This window comes from Zootoca vivipara, chromosome 12 (genome assembly GCF_963506605.1).
Source record: "Zootoca vivipara chromosome 12, rZooViv1.1, whole genome shotgun sequence".
Taxonomy (NCBI): Eukaryota; Metazoa; Chordata; class Lepidosauria; order Squamata; family Lacertidae; genus Zootoca; species Zootoca vivipara.
In genome coordinates this window covers 39,315,723-39,337,214 of record NC_083287.1, presented here as the reverse complement: position 1 = coordinate 39,337,214, position 21,492 = coordinate 39,315,723, and the positions used below count along the sequence as shown (strand labels likewise).

Here is a 21,492-nt window from a genome sequence, read left to right as displayed (position 1 = left end):
GTGCCCACCATAGCTGCCAAGTTTTCCCTTTTCTCGTGAGGAAGCCTATTCAGCATAAGGGAAAATCCCTTAAAAAAGGGGATAACTTGGCAGCTATGGTGCCCACTGGAATGCTTCTGATAGTTCCTTTGCAGCCCTGATATCATTTGTGAGGCAGGTGGGTGTGGCGTAGAGAAAACAGTCTTGTGGGCCAAACTGGGACCCCTAGGACAAGGTTAAAATAGGTCTTCCATGAGCACAGTATGCCTGTCACTTACAGGTGTAAGAACACCTTTGACTTCAACCCTGCACAAGCTTGAAAAAACAAAGTGCAGAGTTATCAGGCTACAGCTCCCCTGGCTGACTAAATAAAACTTGTAGAAACCAGAGCAAAAATATAATTCAGTGGGTCCACATATATTGTATATTGTATGAATGTGGATGGAATATGAGTAATTAATAGCATGTTTATTGACCCTAGAATAGGTTCTCTTAATTGTCTCGGTTTCTATACTGGCAGAGGTGGGAGTGCTTTAATTTTTTTTCTTGAAAATAACCCCCCCCACACAAAAAAATTAAAAAAAAACTAAAAAAAAACCTCTAAGGTGCTACTGGACATTTTTTTAATTTTAAAATTTATTTCGACTGCGTCAGACCAACACGGCTACCTACCTGAATCTACAATTTTTTATAGTAAAATAGCACTTCCGTACACAAAAAGAGAAGAAAAATATGATGAGAGGAAGCCAGTAATTAAAACCTGCCCCCTCCCTTACTTTACTGACACATCTTTTCTTGTTTTTTCTAGCTGTGACTGCAAGAGATGGATAATATACCTGGTTTATTTTTCTCCATTTTTTCTTTGTATTCTCTTTTTTCTTTTATGTCGCATGTTAGAATCTAAATTTCTGTATGTCTACATATTTTCTTTTTCTGTTTTTAATTTTTAAAAATAGAGCCCACAGTAGTGACTGTCTGCTCAGTAGTCAAAATCCATGCAAAAAATTGGGATTGTTATTGTAAATTCATGTTTTTTACTTAAGACTGAGAGGGAAAGCTTATGGATTCAATTCCCAGACAAGGTCATTTTCCAGGAAGGCAGGTCCATGCAGACCAGTAACTCAACATTAGGAAATATTTAAGCATCTCCTTACAGATATATAATGGCATATTAGATGGGATAGGAAATCCAATAAAACACAATAAATAGTATAATGTAGGTTTTTTTTGGGGGGGGGTAGGTTTGAAAACTAAACACAGGCAGAGTTTTTTTTATAGATTTTCAGAATTATTATTATTATTATTTAATTAGTTTTCCAGTGCCAGGAAATATGGTTCCTTTTGCCAATATCGGAAGACTCCCCAGGAGTAGTCAACGTGGAGAGGAAACCATTTGGCTGTTGATAGATATGGTAGCACATGTGTCTCACATCACATTTTACTTAGTCCTCAGTCACTGCATTTTACAGAGTTCCCACTACCTCGTTTGTGAAGATGCTGCTGCTTCCCATCTTTCTTGCTGTGCCGAAGTGAAACCAGGAAGCCTTCAGTTAAACTTAGTTTCCCATTACATCCAAGCTGGGAGAATATCATCACCAAGTTTGGAACAAGCCAAGCCCCTAAACCAACTTCAAAATATGGTTTAAAACCAAAACTTGGTTTCTGATGTGATGGGAGATTATGGCTAATTGAAGACATCCTAGCATGAGTGAAGCACGCTGAGAAGTGAGGAGGGAAGGGGCTGTGAGCACAACCATAAGACTTGTTTTTATACATTAAATATATTATTAATGCTTATTGTGTTGTTTTTTTAAAAGTAGTTTAATGCTACTGTTCTCGAAGCTACGAACATGAGTTTGACCAAACTCTGGGAGGCAGTGCAAGACAGGAGTGCCTGGCGTGCTATGGTCCATGGGGTCACGAAGAGTCGGACACGACTAAACAACAACAACAATTGTGTTGTTTTTTTAAAAGTAGTTTAATGCTACTTGCAAGCAGTCTTGGAAGGATTTGTATCCTGAAAGGCATGCTGTAAATAGGCTGCTGTTGCTGCAGATTATTGTGGTTTATTGTTATTTTTTGACTTATTAAGCCAATGTATGATCATGGCAAGTGCAAACTCGGCCCTCCAGATGTTTTGGGACTACAACTCCCTTCATCCACGACCACTGGTCCTGTTAGCTAGGGATGATGAGAGTTGTAGTCCCAAGACATCTAGAGGGCCGAATTTGCCTATGCCTGGTGTAGGTAGTAATCTTCCAGATGCTGAACTACAGCTACCATCAAACCTGACCATTGGCCATGCTGCCTGAGGCTGATGGGGACTGACCAACATCTGGAAGGCCAGACACTTCCCAAATCTACTATAGGCTAGAGGGGTGTGTGTGTTGTAATCAAATATGGTGTAAAGTGCCTTCCCTATATGGAGACTCTAACTTGCTATGTCCAGTTGTGTTTTTAGTACAAGTGTATTAGGAATAATAATAATACAGCCGTACCTCGTAAGTCGAATGGAATCCGTTCCGGAAGTCAATTTGACTTTTGAAACATTTGGAGACCAAGGTGCGGCTTCTGATTGGTTCATGACTGTGCAGGTGTGCCGGAAACAATAGTGGAAGCCATGTCAGATGTTCGGCATCCCGAAAAAACGTTCGAAAACCGGAACACTCACTTCCGGTTTTCCATTAATATCATCATCAATAAACTGCCCTTCATCAATAGACCCTGGGTGGCCTACAGCATAAATCACAAAATATGTAATATAAAACATGCTAGAGCTTTCTTTACTAGAGGTTTTCCACTTTTTACATTTTTCACTATCCCTTCCAATGGCAATGCATTGTTGTTTAGTTGTTTAGTCGTGTCCAACTCTTCGTGACCCCATGGACCATAGCACGCCAGGCACTCCTGTCTTCCACTGCCTCCCGCAGTTTGGTCAAACTCATGTTCGTAGCTTCGAGAACACTGTCCAATCATCTCGTCCTCTGTCGTCCCCTTCTCCTGGTGCCCTCAATCTTTCCCACCATCAGGGTCTTTTCCAGGGAGTCTTCTCTTCTCATGAGGTGGCCAAAGTATTGGAGCCTCAGCTTCACGATCTGTCCTTCCAGTGAGCAGTCAGGGCTGATTTCCTTCAGAATGGATAGGTTTGATCTTCTTGCAGTCCATGGGACTCTCAAGAGTTTCTTCCAGCATCATAATTCAAAAGCATCAATTCTTTGGCAATCAGCCTTCTTTATGGTCCAGCATTTATGGCAATGCATTATAGATTATTTAATAGTTAATGCCCCTTAAGAATTTAATTTCTTTTAAACCTTTCAGTAACGTTTCTCCCGAGTTGCATTTGGTAAATTTCCCATGCCTCCTAGGCTTGTTCACTAGGAGGAAAAATTGTCATTGTTCTCAAGGACCCTGCAAGGCAGTTCTCTAACACCAGCTGCACTAGGCTTCTGCTTCTGCTCCAACTGAACCCACTGCTGTTTTTGTTTTGCTTTGTTTCAAGTGTATTGTTTTGAATGCCTTCCTTATATTTTACTAACGTGAGCATTGTAAAACTGGGTATTAATCTACATAAATTAATTCTTAATAACTTGTGATATTTGTATCAGAAGCTTATTTAGTAAGCCAATATTAGATCCATTTTGGGATGTTGCCATTATGAAATTTTGCCAATCATAATCTTTTCTTTTTAAAAATGTTAAATTTTTAATTTTTAATCTTGTGTTGATTAATAGGGAGGTTGTATTATTTTTTCCCTTTTGTAAACCGGGAGGAATGCTGGAATTTTTCATATGCCAACAGAGAAAAAAACCCTATAAAACCAATCTTCCTAGATTTCCTTTAGCTTGCAAATTTTTCAGCATGTTTTATTCATGTGGAAAAGTGATGTTCTCTCCCCCCCCTCAAATATTTTCGTCTCTTATTAGAAGTATACTTTTTTTGATGAACCAAAGTATGAAAAACATTATCAACATATGGAAGCGGTTGAGGCAGATGATTATGGCCAAGCCCAAAAGTTTTACGACTATGGAGAAAAGAATGCATATGAGAAGCCTAGGAGTCCTCAAGCAAAAACCAAGCCTACTGAGAGCAAGAAATTAGAACCATCTCTTAAGTGGAAGAGCATGCCTGGCTCCCGAGAGTATGTAATTCTTTTGAGAGATATTGCCAATTAAAATTAATGGTTTAAAAGAAATAATTAGCACTATGTGATTTTAAATCCCCCCCACTGAAGTTCACGTATTATTTTAAAAAGATCTGGGCAACACCCATATATATAAGGAAATAAATATATATTAAGGAAATATTTTAGTATTTAGGAAATACTACTTCCCAGTAATGCAGTATCTATGGTCCTTTTCTCAGAATTTTATTGTTCTCTTTCCAAATGATTCAGTACAACCAGCTTGCATCTGTGGTCAGTAGTACTGGCACAGGGAGACTTGCCCAGCTTGAAGGAAAATGTTGTACGTATTATTAAATAGTCCTACATTTTTGTTTTGCTTTTATTTTAAAAAAATATTTTATTCCAGGAGGCTTACTGTGATTGCCCATGTGTGTGATTTTCAACCCTGCTGTGATAGTGTAGGCGCCACACACACACACACACACACACACACACACAAATGGCCCAGCTACCAAGGCCAAACCAAGTCATGGTAAGAACAGAATGTCTTAGGCTCATTGCTGGGTCCATATCTGCAGGTTCCCCATAGTTCAGTAGCTTTGTGGACTGCACTCTCTCCTTGATGTCCAAATCTTTGTTTAAGTTCTTGCCCCACCCTCACACTGCATTTGTATTAATGGGGGGCTTTAAAGAATTTTGAGGTTTTAAAAACTAATTAGTTTTTTCTAATTGGGCAGTGTTTTGTATTTTTCTTAACAAGTGTAATACAAGAACGGATCATTGGTAAAAAAAAATCCAAGAGAAGACAAAACATCAATGGGATTTTAAAATATATACCATATATATATAAAGAGCCTGCATTGTTGTGAAAACTGCTGGGGGGGGGGGGAGAAGAAAAAGCACAACTGAGTGTTTTCGTACTAAATATGATGAGCATGGGCCAATAAAGAATTAATGTGATCAGGTCCATGAAATCATTAGACTCAGTGGACATTTAAATGTGCATTAAATTGTGGGCAACGTTTTAAAATTCAGCTGCCCTTCTTGCTAACTTGTAATGACATCTTGAGGCAGGGAGTATTATATCCTTTAAAACAGGTTATCTTTTGGCCTTTGGTGGCATTAAGGGGGTAAGCAATTTAAATCTATCCGATTGATCAAATTAATTTTCGAGATATAAATGTACACACACATTTATGATGTATTCACAATAAAATTGAATGTCATATTAAAAAACAAAAATTTAATATTTAGGGGCAAAGCAAGGAAAGAAAACAAGGATGAAAAGGAAACGAAACAGACCCCTCCAGAAGGCAAGAAAAGAACTGGAGCAACATCCCCTGGTTCTGGTAAAGGGTATGTAATCTCTATGTGTTATTTGCCTCTTCCTTGAATGAAAAAACCCCCCCCAGTAAGCTAACTATGTGATATCAGCACCTCAAATTAGCAAAAAATCTAATCAATAGTCTAAACTAGAATGTGCTATCACCAACTGGGACTCTTCAGTTGTTTTTTTAAATGGAAAGTTCTTTGGCTATTCCCACTCCTGTGCATGACCGAAGAGGGAACTCCCAAGCTGAAAATATAAACCTGTTGGTTCTGGCAGGATTGTCTCATACTTGCATCTGCTACCATTTTTCCAATCATGGTCAGAGAGGAGATGATTGCTTGGCTTACTGTACCAGTAACTTGGCTCTTAACAGACAGTTCCTTAGCTCACATTTCTTATCCAGGGTACAGGGACAGATTGATTTTTTTAAAAAGGCTTTGCTCTTGGAATTTAAGTATCCCTTCCAGGTGAGTTTTTATTTTTTACTTTTTTGTAATCTCTTCCCCGTGCCTCTATTTTGTTTAATGTTGTGGGACTGATCTGGTATCAAAATCTGAAAAGCCAATGAATGCCTCCCTTCCAAGAGATGTCATAGTCAGTCACATTCTTTCTCTGATTTCAGAGAGTTCATCAACATGAAATAATAATATGGGTCGAAACAAATAATTTTGATGTTAGATAAATAGATATCCCCTACCCTGTGTGGGACACGACAGTGGATTGTGTAAACGTAACATAATGAAGTTAGTTATTGAAACTAGCTAACTTGATTAAAAAAACAGCTATAACATAATATTAGTGGAGCAGATGGGTTGGGCCGGGGGGGGGGGAAGAGTGTACTTAACATTTTCGCTTGCAGACTGTTTTCCCAGGAAAGATTCTGCCCACCTCAGTGTGCTGTTCTAAATGCACACAAAAAACAATACTGTGTCCATGTATTCCCCCCCCCTACTGTATGTAAGAGAAAAGCTGCTTGGGTAGGGAAAGTTGACTGGGGGGGGGGTGGCACGTGGGAACCTCCCAATGCTGCAATAAAGTAAAAACAAAAATTGTGAGGAGGCACTCCATATGCCCCCAACCTACGTCTAGCTTGTCTTTCAGAGCATGAGCTCAGATTCTAAGCCAGTCTGTCTCGGCTTCTGCTTGGTATATGGAGTATACCTTACTGGATTGCTGTTAAGTTTTGCAGAGATGGTGCATGTTTAAGCGTTTTGGTTAAGTCCTCAGAACGAAATGTGTGTGGCGGTGTGTGTTACTGGTTTGCTTTGGTTTTGATTAGGTATTCGTGTTGTGTTTTATTAGCTTGCATTTTTTTATGTCGTGAACCGCCCTGAGAATTATGGATGGAGGGTGGTATACAAATTTAATAAACCATAATAATAACAAGTGTTCCAACAGCTACACTAGTTTTATGATTATAATAAACAGTGCCTGTATGACTACATGAAAGGTTGCTAATATGCATTATATGCAGATTACCAATTCAGTGTGGCATGCATAAGGGTTCTCTGTAAACCACATTGGACACCAGAACTGTCTGATAGATTTCATCTATCTCTCCATAATATCTAATTAAGTGGTTTTATTTTATTTCTGTTTAGTAAGCTTCCAGCAAAGTCTGAAGATGTTAGTGAAAGTTCCTCAGAGAGTGAAGAGGAAGATGAACAACCTGAACGCCATCAGGAGATTAACACTGATTTGCCATCGGAATATTGGCAAATTCAGAAATTAGTGAAATATATAAAGGTAAACAAACTTTAACTTTTATTTAGAAGGCTGCAAATAATAAAATTATGTTTGTGTTCTAGCTGTATGCGAAACTTCATTCAGTTTGTTTCTTTTCAAATTGCTATTCAAATTGCACCATTTTTCTCTTTTGGAAGCTTTAACTTATTTATTTTTTAGGAGTGCCTGCAATTCCATTTTTACTCCAAACAAATGGCTATGATCGCAGCATCAGTCATGCTCCAATGGTATGCATGTTGAATCTGAGTGGAATAGCAAGGCTGTTTCAGTGCAGCAGACTGAGGATTGTGTCCACAGTTTGCTAATCCAGAGAGAGAGAAAATGCATTGACTTTGACATTAAAAAATGCATTGACTTTGACATCAGAATATACCAGTGGGATCAGCAACAAAATTGTAGTCAGAATGCCAGCCAGCCAGCCATACCGTCTCCCAGGGTATTCAATTACCATCTCACCTCCCAGTTTTCTGTCCTCTGCCCAGCAGTCTGTTAGCATTCCATGGCCACTGAGCATGCTCGGTGTTTATTGGGCTGTTTGGGGTCCCCCCCACTAAGTATTTGGAGTTCTGGAAAACTTGAAAATTTTCCCAGGTCTGCTGGTAACATCTCTGTTGTGCATGGATGGTGCTGTTTTGTCTACATAAGTATCCACATTTGGAGAAGGAGTGATAAGTAGGACTGTATGCAACTTTGTATAAGATTCTCTCAGGTTGAAGCTCTTTATCCTCATGGGTTTGTTTTCTTACATGACAGTTAAACAAACTTGAGATTCAGGTTTCTGATTTGCTGCAACGGGCAAAAAAATACTGTCATGTGGAGTTGTATTTCTTTTTGCCTCTGAAAATGAAAGAAAATGCAGAAATACAGGACCAGACATGTAATCTTTGTGCAAGCAAGGATCTAAACAAGAGCAAAACAACAACAGCATAAATCTCTTTTCTGTAAAAGTAGATCAGTGACGCACAGTATCAGTTTTGTAGCTATAATGAAAAACAAAACAATTTATCGGGCTTTGTTTTAAAGTGAAAGACCCTCAATTTATTTTCACTTTCCTATGTTATCTATGACATACATATGAAAACGCCATGTAAGAATTTGTTAAATTTAAAGAGCATGGCATGTTATCTCCCATTTCTTGTCTAGAAGACTAGGAAGAACAGCAGACTTGGTCTATACAGATAAAGCATATACTGTACGGTATAATTAATTCCAGAACACTTCTGCTTGACTATGACAGAAGTATGAAGAAACATAAACTAGCATTAGATGATTATTGCAAATTTGTGTTCTTAAACTATCAAGTAGCACACAGTACTATTATTGTGCCATACACACACTTGCTTGTTGCAGGAAACATGATACAAGCATGCCTTGAGGAGTTCATAGGCTCATGATGTAAGGATGATGGGAGACCAAGGGTTCTCCAGAGGCCACTAGGACACCACCTAGGGGGGTATCATTATGCTTCCACTTGCATGAAAGGCAGAAAAGTGCCATCACTCTCTGAAGCTTCTGAGTTGCCTCTGAGTTGCCTCTTGTCTTCAGTGACAGTTTTTCTGCCCTTTCTTCACTTGGTCACTTCTGGCCTTATTTTACTGTTTTTTCTATGTGAAGTTCCAGGGTTGTTGTTGTTGTTGTGTGGATCTTTTACTCAATAGTTTTCTTTCCCATTTGTAGTTCAGAATATAAAAAAGGTAAAGGGTAAAGGGACCCCTGACTATTAGGTCCAGTCGTGACCAATTCTGGGGTTGCGCGCTCATCTCACATTATTGGCCGAGGGGGCTGGCGTACAACTTCCAGGTCATGTGGCCAGCATGACTAAGCTGCTTCTGGAGAACCAGAGCAGCACATGGAAACGCCGTTTACCTTCCCGCTGTAGCGGTTCCTATTTATCTACTTGCATTTTGATGTGCTTTCGAACTGCTAGGTTGGCAGGAAGTTCAGAATATACTGTTGTGTTAATTCTAACCCTTCCACCTCAGACTCCTTGTCTGCTTTCTTCCCTTACAGTACTTTCCCTGCGACGTTTTAACACCTGCTGCCCCTGGAATTTATTCTTTTTTGCTAAATGATTTCATAATTGATCAGTTATTTCTTCTAGCGATGCTTACTCTAATTAACTGCTGTGATGGATTACTCTACACTTCCGCTTGATTTCCCCTCTCCCTTTTGCATGTGTGTTAAAAAACCCCACGCATACACCTGTTGGCAGGCAGATGCATTAATTTTTAGCTGATCTTTCCCCTAATTTCTATTTAATTTGGTGAACTTACCTTGAGCATGGCCATTCATAGGGCTCATGGCATGCGGATGATGAGAGACAATGGGATCTCCAAAACCCTGGCACACCAGATGAATCTCTGCTTGCCTAAAATGACATATTGGGCTCCACAACCCCCTTCCCTGTTTCCTGGCCACTGCCATTGCTGACAAATCAGACACCAGGCCCGTCTTAGCCATAGAGGCTAGTGGCGCGGGGAACCACGGCACCAGGCGCTGGAGGGCCCCGGAGGGCCCCAGGGAAGAGGTGCGGGGGCCACAGCTCGGTGGGGTGGCAGCCTGCCCGCTGCCAGGGGGAAGGCAGTAGGAGGCGATTGGCAGTGGAGAGCCGGGCGCGCAGCGATCAGCCCTCCCTCCCTCCACCCGTCCCTCTTCGGCTGGTGTGCGCACCCTGCCTGGGACGTGGGCACGATCCCCAGCGGCCCCCCCTCCTCTCAGCACCGCAATTGGTGGCTGGAGCGCTTCTCCAGCCTTCCACAGCAGCCAGCCAGCTCCTTCAGGGGTGGCCCTGCTGCTTCGCGACGGAGGGTGGGGAGCACGGAGGCGAACCGGCACCAAGCAGCGGCTGCGGAGGAGAGCGGCAGCGGAGAGAGCCCCGCTGCCTTTTCCCACAACCCCGTGCCTGCTGCTGCTGCTGCCGCCTCCGCCGCCTCTTCCCCATCACAACTGCCATTTTCCAGCTCCCGCGGCGGCGGCAGCTTCTGTCTTCGTTTCCCTCCCTCCCCAACGGCGCCCTCCGCCCCAGGCTTAATTTTGGGAAGGGAGGGGGGACCTTTGTGCCATGGCACTGGATGTGGTTAAGACAGGCCTGTGGGACACCCAAGCCAGGGCCTTGAACTGAGTGTTGAGAAATCTCATTGAATCATTAAATTGTAGAGTTGGAAGGGACCTTGAAGACCATCTTGTCCAAACCTCTGTATGCAGCTGTCCCATATGGGAATGAAACCCTCAACCTTGGTATTATCAGTGCCACGCTCTAACCAACTGAGCTATCCAGGCTGGTCCAATCTGTTCTTTTAGGCAAGAGGTAGAAAATCAGCTAGGCATTCCAATTAGACCTATCTCTTTGTTCCTCCAGCTCCCCCGCCAGATCTGCTAACGTACCTTTCATGTACTACTTTTCATGTATACTTTGGCACAGGCTGTGTTTCATAGGCAACACTATCAATTCTATAAATAATAGAACATTTCTATTTAATGTCTTCATTACTAAAGGCTGGGGGAAGACAATAGTCAAGAGTCGAGCCAATTCACGATATACATATAAATAAAGACCATCAACAGTTCCAAATCAATTTTCAGTTAGGGAAAAAAATTTCAAACCTTGTGACAAATTAATGTCCTGCATGTGACAGAGAGGAAAATACCATTGTAGATTGCAAAAGAGAATTGTGAATGATAGAAAGTGACTCGCAGGCTCCCTACATGAAAGGGAAGTGTGGTGACAGTCCTGTTGCATTGTCGTCAGGCTTTTGCTGTGCTTCAAATTAGGCCATATATCCATCATAGTAGCTTTCCAAAACAAATGTTTATTTGCCTCTTGTTATCTACTTGGATTTAGATGCTCATAATCATAGAGTGGAAAGTTGAATTGCTTAAGATTGGCTTGGGGGGGGGGAATCGAGAGACTGCTTTTCTCTAGACCCTTCCATAAATGTCAAAAGTTATACAAGCCTTTTAATTTGTTTCATTCTTTTTTGCTGGATGGATTGTTTTAAGCACTGTATGATGTTGCTGGATCAAATTAGCTGCACAGATAACAGCTGGAAAATGAGTTATGAGCTAGTTACACTAGATTTTTTTTTTTTTTGCACGATCCATTAACTGTAGATGGTAATGTAATTGCTCATGCAAATAGCACTCGAAAGGAAAGAAGGGAACTCTCCAAGAAGAAGAAAAGGCCGAAAGGGGAGGAAGGAAAGAAAAGATAATGTTGGCTCTTCAAAACTCTTTTGGTTGATAAAGGAAAATTTATGACTGTAGTGCTCACAAAAGTTAAAGATTTAAGCATGTGGAGTCAACCTTTCTTCAGGAAACCCCCCAGATAATTAAATAATGTAATCAATAATTGGCCAGTAAAATTGAATGCCTAAAGAAGGGCATTCATAAATGTAGAGGTTTAAAATTACTTTACTTTTTAAGTACTGTATTGTATACTTTCCCAGTTCTACTCTTCCACATTACTATATTCTAGCAGAGTTTGGAAACAAGCATTCACTTCAGTTTAAGCCAGGCATCCCCAAACTTTGGCCCTCCAGATGTTTTGGCCTACAACTCCCATGATCCCTAGGTACAAGGACCAGTGGTCAGGGGTGATGGGAATTGTAGTCCAAAACATCTGGAGGGCCAAAGTTTGGGGGTGCCTGGTTTAAGTGAATGCTTAAGGACCACCACTGGAGTCCTATAGGACACTGCTATAGGACACTTCATGTTATGTATCATAAGGCACTGCTATAGGACACTTCATGTTATGTATCATAAGGCAGCAATGTGTCACCACTCCTGCCCATGCCTGTTTCTGCTGTGATAAAGAGAAAGGGCCATGGTGCTTAGCGCCATAACAGCTTGTTGCCAAGGGACACCTGCAGTTGTTTTAGCTGATCTAATGTCTCAAGTGATAGACCACTGGTGTTTGACTTGGAAACACAAAATATTCTGCCACCTGGATTGTATCACAAATTATATTGGCCTGAAATGATGGGCTATAAGAGTCTTGGCCTGGAGTGACAACAGCGCTGCTCTAGTCCACCTTGTGGTCTTTTCTAGGGGATTCAATATATCTCTGCCAATACATTGAGGATCTTTAGAGAAAGAAGTTCTTCCAACAATGGGATCCTGATCTAACATTGGTTGCCCTTGAAGAAACAATAGGACTGGTTCTACTGGAATTGCTTTGCATCAGAAGAAACCAGGAGCCACCTACCTCTGGAGACACATAGGCAGATAGGAACACAACATCTGGAGAAACAATATGCAACAATATGTATCTGAAGAAGTGTGCATGCACACGAAAGCTCATACCTATGACAACTTTAGTTGGTCTCTAAGGTGCTACTGGAAGGATTTTTTTATTTTGTTTTGACTGTGTCAGACCAACACGGCTACCTACCTGTAATATGCAAGAAGAAAGCACTGACCTAAACATGACATGAATGGAAATCGGAGATAAGGATGAGTCGTATAACACAAAGGCTTAAAGTAATGGCTTAGCAAGTTGGGTGGCTCCCCATTCAAAGGATTATGACAATGCAAAGTACAAGTTGCATACTAAATTCTGAGAATGAAGGTAAGAATGCAGTCCCAGCCAACAATCCTTCACATCTTTTCATTTGACAACAATCACGAGATATTTGGCATTTAAATAAAGCAGTGAGATAGTTCAGACGTAAAGGCCATGGTTTTGCAAACCATGGTTTGGAAGTGGCTGCCAAACCAGGATGTGAAACCACCATTTGAAGTGGTTTGCCTGCCACACTTTGAGTAAACAGTGATTTGATGTTAAATTTGAAGAACAAACAGAAGCATGGTTTGGGATGTTGCTGTAGCTTTGGGAGGTCCCGGTTTTGGAAAGCATTGGGATTCTTAGGAAAGATGGAGTAGGAACAAAATATAGAAAACATCATTTGTCTGCATCCCTAGAGCACAAAGCATGATTTAAAGTTTGAAGTCTAAAATATGGTTAGCTCCAGCTAATTACTGGTGCTTGGACCAAAACTCAGGTGCATCTGGAAAATAAAATGGATCCAAAACTATGTTGACTGTCCCATCTATTTGAGGAGTTATTGACAGTCCATAACCTGCCCATTATGGAGCAGCCAAGCTTGACATCCTAAAAAGGGCTAATTACGTATGCCCTGTACATAATTAGTTCACAGTTCAACAATTTAATGCCAAATCCTTTGATGTGACTCGTGTGTAAGCTTTGCAAGCTGCTCTCTATAGGGGGATTTCTCGACAATAGATACCCTTATAGCTTGTGCCACAATTGGCACCCATTCCTTGTACCACCTCTTAAAACCACAAGGGCTTTAAAGCATAGCAGCTAAATAGAAATGTCGTTTCGAGAGGCTATATGGATATGCTACTGAATTCATGGTCCTGGGGAGAAAATAGGGAGGAATTATTATGGGCTTCCTGAAATTATCTGGTCAGCCACTGTGTGAAACATGATGCTGGATTAGATTGATTTTTGGACCAATCCAACAAGGCTCAAGGTACTCAGATGTTCTTCATTCAGAGGCTGAAATGGGTGTTCATCTGGCAACTGAAAATTCAGTGCTTTTTGCAGGGTGGGACGTTGTGGGTGGAATTAAATTGTTTTCTTTTCTTATTCTTTATATCACTTTTTAAAAAACAAAACAACATTCTCTCAACTGATCAGAACTAGGTAATACTCCAGATGCTATCATATGGCATGCAGGCCCATGTATGTTTGAATCAGCTGCCACAATCTGGGAGATGTAATTTTTCAGACTTGTCCCGAGATCTCAGTAGTATGCTTGCTGAGCCAGTGAATTGTTTATTCCCTGAAAGCATTGTTCCCCTGATAGTTAAATCCTCTGTTCATATGGTTTAGTTTTCCCTCGGAAAATCCATTGGCTCCATTGCAACTAAATTGCCCAACTTTTTATTCAGGCTCAGCTGCTTGTTGTTTCCTTGACAGCCTGAAGAAGCAATGGTTCTTCCCAGATTAGTCTTGTTAAATTTCTTTTGCAGACACTGTTGCAGGCCCAGCCATGACCCCACACCCACTTGTGGCAGCTGCAACTCTTGCCAGATGCTGAGAGCAGTTTGTCCTCAGCTTCCTCCCCTATTATCAGCCCCACTTTGAGAAGTGTGCAGTGCTTTCTCTGGCATTTGACATCAGACAGAAGCACCAGTTTCCGAAGTGGTGTCCTTGCCATGTGCCCTCTGATTGGGCTATGGGAGCATCGTAGAAGCTTGGCGATGAAACAGGAGCAGACTGAAAGTTGATCAGCATCTATTGCTTTATCTCTGAGCAATTTGTATTAGGCCAGCAGAATTTTCAACTCCCAAAGTTTTAATGATAGTGACAACAACCACAACCACAAGTTTTTCCTCTTCTAAATTAGGCTGCAGATATCAAGAAAGCTTCGGTTCCCGAGCTTAGTGTGTGCTCAGAGTTCCTTGTTGCACCTTTCTGAGCCACTTTTTTGTACCTGGCTCCAGTTGGTGGATCTCTGGGTTAAAGAGTCCCTACCTTTCGTTTAAAAGGCTTTTGTGCACTGCAGCACCAGCAGTGACACCACATGCCCCTGTGAGCTGGCAAAAAAAGCATACAAAAAAACCACACTCTCATAACCTGCAAGTGTTATGAGAAAAACTGGGACATCTCACTCCCCCCCCCCCATGAGAGCATGGGTGGGTCAAAACTGTGATATCTTGTGCAGTTTTGCACCAAGATGTTGCCCTAAAAAGCAGTGCCCCGAAGCATACGTTTTTGTGTGCCATTAGACCATGCCCCCCCCCCAAAAGTGGCTCTGTGATCTCGTGCGGGTCACGTGACTCACGTAGGAGCATGGACAGGAGATGTGCATCCTGGCTTTGGGACACATGTTGGTGGGTATGCACTCTTCTACAGTGGAACCTCGGTTTATGAACACCTCGGTTTACGAATTTTCGGTTTACGAACGCCGTGGACCCATCTGGAACGGATTAATTCACTTTCCATTACTTTCAATGGGAAAGTTCGCTTCAGTTTATGAACGCTGCAGTTTATGAACAGACTTCCGGAAACAATTACACCCATGCTTCGGGTTAAGTACACTTCAGGTTGAGTACTCCGCGGACCCGTCTGGAACGGATTAATCCACTTTCCATTACTTTCAATGGGAAAGTTCGCTTCAGTTTATGAACGCTTCAGTTTAAGTACTCCGCGGACCGTCTGGAACAGATTAATCCACTTTCCATTACTTTCAATGGGAAAGTTCGCTTCAGTTTATGAATGCTTCAGTTTATGAACAGACTTCCGGAACCAATTGTGTTCATAAACCGAGGTACCACTGTGTAGACTTTCAAAAAGTACACTTAACAATATTGCTGTAAAACACTGGGCCACTCTAGGCACCGATCCCTTTTTCCAATGCCCTGATTCTCATTGCTGAAACAAAAGGGAGAGCATATAATTTAATTTTTCTCCAAAGTGGTTTCCTATACATGTTGACTGCATAAACCAGCTTATGGAGAGGTTTTAGATGCATGTGTGCAAGCCCCGGCGGTGGTGGTTCATCTCCTGCTGTGTGTCTGCGAGTTGAGGTTGGAGAAGGGGTTCAGTGATGCCTTCCATCTCCTGCTCCTTCTCTATTCCCAGTTTCCACCCACAGAAGGAACTCTTTAATCACTTAGGTACCATCAGGCTGCAGTTAAAATGTGTAGTGTGCAATTTAGGTACTTCAGAAAGATGAACTTAAGATATCAGTGTTGCTGTTTCTTACAGGTGCGAAACCCAATATGTGTTTGCTATCCGCTGGTGGTTACATCACATAATGGTCAAGTTCTTCAACCATATCAGAACAAGATGAACGATGAAGTGTCCCAATTTATTGCTGCCTGCAGGGCGTTTAGGAGGAACTCACCACACTCTAGAGCAGCCTTCCAGACGTTTTGGACTACACATCGCACATTGATTGGGAGTGATGAGAGTTGTAGTACAAAATGTCTGGAAGGCAGCAGTTTGGGCGAGACTGCTCTACAGTCTTCACTGGAAACCATTGATATGAATGACAGGCACAGTACCTCTGCCAGTCTGCTTCATCTTTCCCATTTCTGCCCTTCTCCTCTTGCCAAGTGCAAATCTTGGCTACCAGCAGTGAGAGACAAGCCACAGTCCAGATTATGTTTAGTCTCCCTCGGTGTACGTTTTGTACGCGTTGCAAGATGAAGAGGTCAGGGAGTCATGTAGCTGAGAGGTATAAGCAATGGCCCAGTACCACCCTATGATTCCAATATGGAAAGAATAGTTCTTTCTGTGTCTTGTGATTATTATTTTTATTCTGTTTTGCTAGCAGAAAACCTGGTAATAGTTTTAATCTGAATTTTACTGCATGCACTCCCTTGTTATTGAGACATACCAGGCCCAACGGTGTCAGTCCTTAATTAGCTCTTAAACAATAGTCATTTTCCACGCGCTACAGACATGTAATGTGAACATTATGGAATCTGTGATTTTTATCATGGTTATGATTTTCCACTGGCCCTGGTTATTTTAATCTGTATGTTTTATTCACTGCCAGGCTATAGCCCAAGAACTCCAGAGGATTCAGGAAATGGGGCAAGGAATTATTCCATAACTCAGTTATACTTGTCCATAACTCATCTCTAACAAGTTGCAGCTTGACCTGTGTTCTGTAAAATAGAATGAAAAGTTGGAGCAGAAAAAGGAACATTTAGAAACGTGCTTGTGTTTTTCTTTGAAACAAAAAACAAAAACCCTGTGCTAAGAACGTACTGGGATACTTACACCTTCATTCCAACAAGCAGTGCAACCACATAATACCTTAGGTTTTCATTTTGTATTGTTTCTCTTTCATATATATATATATATATATGGTTTTTTAGTTCTTTTTATGGCATGTTTGTAAATCACCTTCAGCCAATAAAAGGATATTTTTAAATAAATAGTATTAGTAATACACCTGCTTAAATAAAAGTTGTGTATAAACTATATAACTTTTCAAATTAAAAAGATGAACTTTGCATCACAGCTTCATTTAATTAGCAATATACTTTGCTGTGACATAGTAAGCTTAGGCCTCATGAAACCTGAGATGTAATCAGAGCATAGTCTTTTAAGAGTCAAACTTCTCAGCTCCTTCGTTAGTTAATTAAGATAACGGCTGCTAAATCTATACTGCTTGATTCCCCCCCAACCCCCCCAAGAGCTCGACAATAGTGCTCTAGATCGCTCACATCTAAAGTCTTGGAAGCCTAGCTTTTAAAATTGTGCTTACAAACTTTAACACATGTTTTTAAGCATGTTCAGTAACAACAGTGCCTTGGAGGATATAATATTAATGGGTGCAAATAGAGGAACATCTCCTTTTTTCTCTTGCATTTTCAAAAGGTGGCAGGTATAGTCAAGCAGATACGACAGCGGTTTGTAATATATTCCCGCATCTATCCATGTGTGCCAGAGTCCTTTTTATAATCTCTCTGTCAAAAGGTCTCCTTTGGTTGACAACAGAGCTCCTTTTGTCCCACAGAGTAGGAATATATGCAGGGAAATGAGACATTCGCTTCTTTTTGGATGTGATCTGTGCAGAAGAGAATGCTCAGAATCGAATTCTACAAGAGCCATATGGACTCCAAGGAGCCTGTGGAGTTTGTGAACCAGACCCATTGTGCTAACCAAGTGAGAAATTTCTATAAGGAGTAACAGAGACATCTTTTCCATTATTTCCCCTTACTTTGGCTTACTCACAAGAAAAGTCATTAGGCAGACAAAGTTTCATATTTGTAATTGTTTTGTATTAACTACGGTAATGTATGCGGTTTGGTATTCACCTCTCTACATTTTTTTGCATTGTGTAATACTGTAATTGTTATTGTTCCTTTAAACCCACTGAGTTAAATGGGCTATTTCTTATATCTTCAGAAAGATGGCTTTCTTTATTTACAGCTGTCATTTGCCTTGATGCTGAAATTCAGCTGCCGCCCAGAGATTGGTTAGAAAACATTTTCTCTGTGAGCATGGTACACATTCTTTTTAGAATTCATATTATATTTTCATTTAAATTTGTGGATATTTATGCTGAACCATCCTATAAGAAGGGCTAGACTTTCTGAAATGAAATCTGCCTTTAATTTAAAGCTTTAAATGTGATTGTTGCAATGCCAGTAGAATTTATTTTGCATCCAACATACTGTATCCGATTTCAAAGGCTGTAACAACATGATGCAGCTTTTGTGTACACTTAATAGAAAACTAACCATTTCCATGTTTGTTAAGACTTGTCCTTGAAAGCGTTCTGTAAGAACTACTAGACAGAAAAAAATAATTGTTGTGGCAACCAGTAGTAATGGTTATGCTATAGAACTAATGTGTCAGAGCATATGAAAAATATTTTATTGCGGTTTTGCTTTTTTTAAAAAACTATATTAAACTGTGTAAGCAATCCTGAAAGGCAGAGAGAAAAAAAGATTTTTTTTTACTTGAGATTTATTGTGAGTGAATAAATACTTGTTTTAGTATTTTTGCAAAGAATGGAGTGACAGATCCACCACCCAATCCAATGCCACAGCAAAAAGTTTTTTTAGGGGGGCGGTTTCTTTGCTGCAACAGCTCCAGGCTACTTCTACTGAGAGCACCTAGAATCAAATCTTTCTTGGAACTGTTGGGGCTCCAAAGCGCCCAATGTCACACTGAAACACCTCATTTCGGGGCTTTCTGCTGGCAGTACTCTCCACCAGCAGAGGCCAGCTTAGAGATGTCTGCATGTTATTTTACCTGCCGCTCCACTGTCAAGATGGGGTGGGATTAGAATTGCATCCTTATTGAATCATCGTCACTCCTCATCACTTTTAATTTGTATACCGTCTTTCTGTCTTACAATACCCAAGGCGGCTTACAAGCTGAAGAAACAAAGAATGTACACCTTATAACAATCTAATGCAATGCAAAAATGGGATAATAAAATATAACTTTAAAATAAGCAACCTACATCAAATAAAGTAACATTCATTAGAATAGTACAGAATAATATTAAATACCAGCATATAAAAAATTAAACAGAAATCCACTTTTAACAACTACAATAAATAATTTCTAAACTACAATCAATAAAACAACGACCACTTGTCCTGTTAGCTAGGGATAATGGGAGTTGTAGTCCCAAAACATCTGGAGGACCGAGTTTGCCTATGCCTGATCTAGTCCAACCAGTGTTATAAACTGAGATATGAAAACTAGGAGCTAAATCGCACCTTAAACCTAGGTTATGGGCGCAACAACGGAATGTCTAGGTGTGCTTTTTTATAACAACAATACAAAGCTGAAAATGAATGAACTTCAGCTAAAATATTATGTTCATTTTTCACATGGTCTAGTCCTTCCCCTGCCCACCCCTCTAATATTCTTAAGAGGGTCTCTTAAGGGTCTTCCTAACTGGAAGTGGGGAGGCAGAAAAAGGTCCTCCTTTCCTTTTATTCTGCCGTTTTCTCGCACTAATGAAATTCCCTGTCGCAAAATGCGCCTAGAACAATGGGAGTTTTGAACACTGAGTCCAACTCTCTGCAGTGCAGGAATATCAACTATAGCATCCATTACATATAGGCATCGAACCTCTGTTTAAAAACCTCCAAAGAAGGAGACTCCACCACCTTCTGAGGGAGTTCATTCCACCATCGAACAGCTCTTGCCATCAGAAAGTTCTTCCTCGTGTTTAGTCGAAATCTCCTTTCTTGTAACTTGAATCCATTGGTTTGGGTCCTACCCTACAAGCTTGCTCCATCTTCCATGTGACGGCCCTTGAGATAGATGAAGGTGGCTATCATATCGTCTCTCAATCTCCTCTTTTCCAGGCTAAACATATCCAACTCCCTCAACTGTATAGTACAAAGTTGTATTTCATTGTACATTTTAAATGTCTCTGTTTTGTAGGCTGGCAACCAGACGGCTACTGTAATTGCATTGTGTTCAATGAGAGATTTCAACTTGTCTCAAGAAACTTGTCAGTTGGCAATCAGAGATGTTGGCGGCCTTGAAGTGCTGATTAATTTGCTTGATACCGAAGAAATCAAATGTAAGGTGAGTTAAATTGTCAGATTGAATTGTGCTTTATATGGATTCTAGAAGCTGTCATCCAGCAATTGTATATTTACTTCCAGGACAGATACTTCCCAATTAGCACTGGGTCTCTTACTCCTTAATGCAACTACAGCTTAGTATTGTCCGTAATATAATACAAAAATAAAATGACTCAGAACTTCAGAGCCATTTTCAGTCTCCCTCAAAATTATTTCTAGCATTTATGAAGTTGCTGTCCTTTCAAAATGAAAAGTAAGAAACTGGGATGTTAACCACACAGTTAACCGTAGCTTAGCTTAGCTGAAACTCAAAAAAAGATGGTGGAATGGTAGGTTTCTGTTGTATAGACATCTTCCTTTCAGCAATGTAAGACTGCTAAGGCACTTGTTTAGTGAGTGTTCATTCTGGTTTTGTTTGCAGCAAGGTTAGATGACATTGTGTCAAAGGAAGTGTTATCCCACACTTTCTAGTGCCTTTTCCCTGCCACTTTCCTTATCATGAGTCAGAAGGCAGTTCCCGCTTAGCCCTGCTTTCCCCATCCACTGGGGACAATCTCGTAAGAGAGCAGTCTCCCTATCCCACATGATTTTACTTTCTTTGCATTCAGCTGTCTACCTCCCGCATCACGACATTCTACATCAAGATGTAGAACAGTCTGTACAGTATTTTAGCATATGTTACTTGAATAATCAAACTCTATATCCACGTTAAACAATCTTGTGTAATTTCTTCTCTGATTAGATTGGCTCGTTAAAAATCCTGAAGGAAATTAGCCAAAATCCACAAATCAGACGTACAATTGCTGATCTTGGAGGATTACAGATCATGGTTAAGATACTTGATTCTCTAGACCAAGATCTGAAATGTTTGGCAGCTGAAACCATAGCTAATGTGGCCAGATTCAAGAGGGCCCGGAGAACAGTCCGGCAGCATGGTGGAATCAAGAGACTCGTAAGTAGACCTGATAAACAATAATCAATCTTGGCATCACAGTTTTCATCTTCACTTTATCTTCTTTTGTTATTTTGATAACGGGTAGGCATTTCTGCGACATCATCTTTGCTTCAGTTGCTCCAATCCAGAAATCACTTAATGTTGTGGTAGCTTCTATTCCTTTGCACATGCCAATGCTTTCGTTGGAAAGTTTATAGTATAACTTCTAACCTGCCTTATTTAAAGAAAAAAAATACTCAAGGCAGTGTCTTCAGTAAACACTCTGAAACAACACACTAAAATTATAATCACAGCATGATTTCAAAATTCTAAAAT

General features: G+C 40.7%; 1 protein-coding gene across 1 annotated transcript in view; it reads left to right on the top strand.

Moving 5' to 3' along the window:
* ODAD2 (outer dynein arm docking complex subunit 2) overlaps window positions 1-21,492 on the top strand; it is a 77,618-nt gene that overhangs the window by 12,469 nt on the left and 43,657 nt on the right. Inside the window, exons 8-12 of the mRNA XM_035130099.2 lie at window positions 3,903-4,117; window positions 5,357-5,458; window positions 7,034-7,178; window positions 20,077-20,223; window positions 20,965-21,174. Coding sequence (XP_034985990.2) covers window positions 3,903-4,117; window positions 5,357-5,458; window positions 7,034-7,178; window positions 20,077-20,223; window positions 20,965-21,174 — 819 coding nt within the window. The remainder of the gene's footprint in view (window positions 1-3,902; window positions 4,118-5,356; window positions 5,459-7,033; window positions 7,179-20,076; window positions 20,224-20,964; window positions 21,175-21,492) is intronic.